A 5,251-nucleotide genomic window follows, 5' to 3' on the forward strand; every position below is an offset into this window, starting at 1 on the left:
GAGTTACGTATTATAACTAAAAAAAAAAATAGGTTTATAATGTTGGGACAACCCTCGTTCGCCTGATGATAAAATTTATCTAAAATAATTGAATTGATAAGAAAGAAAAAGTCACACTAGTCGTACCATGTTAACAATGAATATAATTTTTTTTAATTTTGGAGAAACTTTTCTAATTATAATATAGTATAAATACTATAAACATAGGTACTAAGTACGATTATCCATACGTAGTTACTATGGTATTAGGTCATAAATGGAAGAGAACATTAAGAAGGAACATTTTAGTTAAAATCGTTCTGAAAAAAAGTGATTTGATTCGGAAGGGTCATGAAACCTCTTTAAATTGGAGGGATCACATCACCCATATATATTTATATACAGAGTAATTCTTTTAATGATTCGATTTTTCTTAAAATAAAAAGTTTTCTGAACAACTTTTTTGTGGAATTTGTTAGATACATTTTATTTCCATTTATGTATTAAAAATATTTTTTATGTTCATCTCATATCTTATANTATTAAAAATATTTTTTATGTTCATCTCATATCTTATAGGGCTGTTAGCTTTATATTTTTATTTAAATTGTAACATATGTATGGTAAACTAGCTTATAATATAAAAAATAATTTAATTACGAAAGTGATTGATCGGTAATAACTTTTGAACTAATGTTCCGGAAGATATTTATATTTTAATATATAGACTGGAGGTAAAGTGTGAATACTGCTATTTTTATCATTAGTCATTTATCGANTAAATTTGTAATTTTTTTGGATATTTCCCCCATTTGCGGGGAACGAGGGAATTTTTTTCAATTTTTAAGGGTAATGTCTTCAACTAGATACGATTTGTGATCTTTTGACGTATTTTTGAAAGAAATCGGTCCAGTGAGAGCTGAGAAAAAGTGGCAACAGACATATAAAAAAAAAAAAAAAACACATCATAGTAAAATTAATACCTTCTCCGCTTCGCATTGAAGCTAATAAGCTTTAATTTAAGATATATTTAAAGGATGGAGGTTTTCAACACTACAAAGTAAACTTTTCATGCATGTTTAGTCTAAAACAAGGAGATGCTCAATCTTCTACATTCTGATTGCTTTACACTTGTCAAATATGATCACTGATAGAAAAGTGCTCCGAGCTATATATTTTTAACCGAAAAACGCAGGTGTATAAAAAAATCTTTGAGGAAATAAAGTGATTATATAATAAACAAGGTATATTTTCTTTCATTAGAAAAAAATATTAGAATGGGTTGGTCCTGCATGAAGAGCAGATGATCAATTAATTAATAACATTAATGAATAAAATAAATAATAAACGAATACCCATTAAGCCGATAGATCAAAATATTTTTTATAGACAGTTTATCAAAGAAATAGACATAAATAAAAGTTGATGGCAGTTAAGGTCCTTAATAGACTGTAAGCTAAAAAAGAAAAAGCCTAAAAGTATATGAAAATTTTTTTTTATTAATCTAGAACTTAATATAATATAAAAAGTATAAGGTATTATAAAAAAAAAAATACAGAATAGTTCAAATTATTATACATATATGTTATTATCAAAATACGAAACCAAGATTTTTAAATCATTTTTTTAATACATATTTACTTTGGACGACCTCTTTTTGCAGTGTTTCCCTTTTTAGATTTTTTATTAGCTTCTGCAGCAGCTTTAGCTTCTTCCAACTAATTAAAAAATCAATGACATCATTAAAATTAGTAATTATTGGTAAAAACATTTTTTTTTAGTGATATGATAAACAGTAGAAGTCCATGAAATGACAAGATGTTATATTTCTATTATCAGCTATTTGTTTAAAATACAAGATTGCATTTAAGTACAAACTACAGTTAGTATACCCACACTACAAATATTCAATGTTTTGTTTTATATATTTACATTAATTGTATTATATTTAAAAACAAATATCTATATATATTAAAATGTATTTTACATACTCTTAAAAATATAAAAAGTTGATTTCAGAGGAGAGAGAATCATTCTGAATGATAAATTAAAAATTACAGTTATATTTCATAGTTTAAATTTTAATTTATACATCAAATAGATAGTAAATTTTTAATAATAATATCAATTTTGAACATTTAAAAAAAAAACAGTTAAACTTATAGCAAAGATACAAGTTTAGTATTTTTTCTTTATTTATTAGTAAGTAGTATAAGATACATTCACATTTTTTAAAAATTCACTTCCATACATTTTTATAAAAGAAGAATGCACTGTTGAAAAAAAACAAATACGTCCAATAATTAGTCATTAAGATATAACAAATAAGAAAATTGTAATTGTTTGCTATGTTTTAATACTAAACAAATATTTTTTGTATTTTCTAAAATGTTTTAAAATGAGAATGTATTTAGTTACTGCAAGAATGATTTAAATTTTAATTACCTTGCGTTTATTTGGTGTAGTAGAAAAAGTAAAGAATGAATCTAGTCTACCTTGAGTTGAACCAGACCGTGTTTTCATTATTTTCTTTGCACCACTCCTTACCCTATCTTCACTAAAAGCACGATCACCACATAAGAACTTCACTAAACCATCTTCATCTGGATCATTCCATTTTAACTTGATAAAATATAAAAAATATATATTAGTATATAAAAGAATCATTGTTTTTTAATATGGCTGTATTTAATAGTCATAAATGTTTGATTAATAAAAAAAATATTCTAATATATGATTTACTTCAATTGTATTAGGGTCAGCTACTTCAGGTTCAATAAATAACCGTCTTGCTTCTTTAAAAGGCCAATTTTCAGGTACTTGATATTTTTTGGTATCAATATTTTCTAAAATATTTTCTAACGTTTTGTATTGTCGTATTAATTCTATAGCTCTTTTTGGACCAACACCTNTCGTATTAATTCTATAGCTCTTTTTGGACCAACACCTTTAATACTATTACAATAGTCACATCCTAATAATATGCATAAATCAATGAACTGAAAATAAAAATTAATTGATGATAAAAACATATTATAATTATAATTTAACTATTGACCTATTTATGATACATTTTAATTTATTAAACTTTAGTAAATACCTCATGTTTAGTCATTTCCATTCCTTCTAAAACAGTGTCAAATTGAAATTCTTGAATAGGCATTTTCCTTGCTTCGCTAAAAGTTAAATGTCTTAATAATACTGGAGTACCAAATGTTAAAGCATCCATATCCTCTGTTGCTGTAGCATAAACTTTTCCAGATTTAACCATTGCAGCACATTGGGCTTCAGCTTCACATGGCGCCTTAAAAACCAAACATTCATTTATTTTATTTAAAATAAACTAATTAAATATATAACCCTATCATGTAATAAAATCTCGATAGACTTCAAAAAATAATAATACATCTAAAGTCTGCTTTGGAATTATTAATGTTATTTGACGAAGATTATACATAATAAAAATATATAAGTGATGCATAAAAACTTACTTCAATATACGGTACTCCCATTAATTTTAATAATTCTTTACATTCAGATGTATGAACTGAAGTTACTTTTACCAATCTTTTACTAAATTTATCAATATCTGTAGTATCACCTGATAAACAAAAAAAAAACATTTCAGGAAAGAAATAGACATAAAATATATATATTTTTTAAAAGGTTTTTTCATAATTTTTTTTGATATATTTAAAATAATAGTCCTAACAAATTTAATTTTAAATACCTGCTTCTTCAGCTTTTTCTAAAGCTTTTTGAGCTTCTTGACGTCTTTCCGTACGCTTTTCTAATTCTGATGATTTCATTTGTGGAGGCTTACCATCAAAAACATATACTGGTTTAATACCATTCTCCAAAAGTCTTATAGTTCGGTAAAATGTTCCCATTAAATGACTATAATATACATAAATTAAAATGTTATATACAATTATTTATATTGTAAACAAAGTAATAGTAATTAAGAAAAACCTGGTTGTTTCTCCATCAACAGAAGTTAATTGTGATCCCTCACTTCGTACAGCTATTAGAAATTGATAAAGGCTCATTGATGCATCAATAGCAATTTTTCTACCTACAGAAAATAATAGTTACAACATATCTGTTAAATATTTAATCAACTTAAATACCCACCAAAATGGTTTTTTATTTCATTTTCTCTAATAGCATTAGGAGCTACATCAGCTATGAGTTTCGCTAATCCAGTTATTCCCATGTTAGTGATACCTAATAATATAAATTTCAGTTATTTCTAAACTTTTATTCTATGGATATATTATTTTTGAAATATGAACAAATTAATTTACACAAAGAATTGACTTTAACTATAAAGAAAATGACATTACGGACAAGATAATAACGTAACGTGTGCAATTCTTAACAATAATCTAGCATTTAGTAAGAATTCAGTCATGTTATCACTGAATTAACGCGGGAAAATAAAAATTGATAACAACAATTATTATCAACCACGGTTATAAAGATCTGTATATAAATATGTCTATTTATGTTGCTGCTAACGGTTAATAAATAAGAGGGTATTTGAAACGTCTTTGTTCATAATTTCTATATTTTTAACATTTAAAACTTAAATGTATCTATTTCAATGGTAAAAAATAAGTTAAAAATATATATTAGAATGTAGTGGTGTAATTACGGAATCGAAAAGGGGTCACACTCTCAACCCCTGACAAAATTTAAGAGTCAACAAAGTATAGTTTTGCAACTGTTAAAAATATCAAATAGCTAAAGGATATTATGTTGTCAGGGTAAAAATTTGTTTTATATAGAATCTATAGTAGATCTTTATAAATGACGACTACCTATTTATGTTTTTAATGTATATTTTTTCTCAATAATTGTTTTATTTAACACTTTATTTCGGAATTTATAATTATAAATTATTCTTTGTGTATCGTTAAAATATAAGTGTAATTATTTATTTCGATATAGCTATTTTTTTAAAATCTTCATTTATGGCAGCATAATAAAGTATTGGTTTAGGCATTGGTTAGAGCTCAAAAACGCTGATCATCTTCCAAATCGATTAAAAAATTTTAAATCCCCTAAAATTTTACCCAAATTATACCATTATAATTTTAGTAATTACACTATTATAGTTAATAAAAAGGGTCCTCAACAAAAAAGAATTTTTGTTTTTTAAATTTTAGTCTTAATGTAATAGTTAAACAATAGTAGTTCGTCACAATAATAGGAAATAAATGTTTATAATGATGAAATGACATGTAGTTTAGAGTTATTTGGCTTCGTA

The 5,251-nt window shown here is 24.9% G+C and overlaps 1 protein-coding gene across 1 annotated transcript; it reads right to left on the bottom strand.

Moving 5' to 3' along the window:
• Positions 1 to 1,541: 1,541 nt before the first annotated feature.
• LOC126907295 (flap endonuclease 1) lies at positions 1,542 to 4,357 on the bottom strand. Its single transcript, XM_050688464.1, has 9 exons — positions 4,114 to 4,357; positions 3,952 to 4,054; positions 3,710 to 3,876; positions 3,471 to 3,580; positions 3,080 to 3,283; positions 2,927 to 2,978; positions 2,722 to 2,888; positions 2,425 to 2,601; positions 1,542 to 1,697 (listed from the first exon to the last, which is right to left on the bottom strand). Exons 1-9 carry the CDS (start codon positions 4,193 to 4,195, stop codon positions 1,617 to 1,619), a joined length of 1,143 nt encoding a protein of 380 aa, XP_050544421.1. The 5' UTR covers positions 4,196 to 4,357; the 3' UTR covers positions 1,542 to 1,616.
• Positions 4,358 to 5,251: the final 894 nt, after the last annotated feature.

This window comes from Daktulosphaira vitifoliae, unplaced genomic scaffold (assembly GCF_025091365.1).
Source record: "Daktulosphaira vitifoliae isolate Bord-2020 unplaced genomic scaffold, ASM2509136v1 Scaffold_5, whole genome shotgun sequence".
Taxonomy (NCBI): domain Eukaryota; kingdom Metazoa; phylum Arthropoda; class Insecta; order Hemiptera; family Phylloxeridae; genus Daktulosphaira; species Daktulosphaira vitifoliae.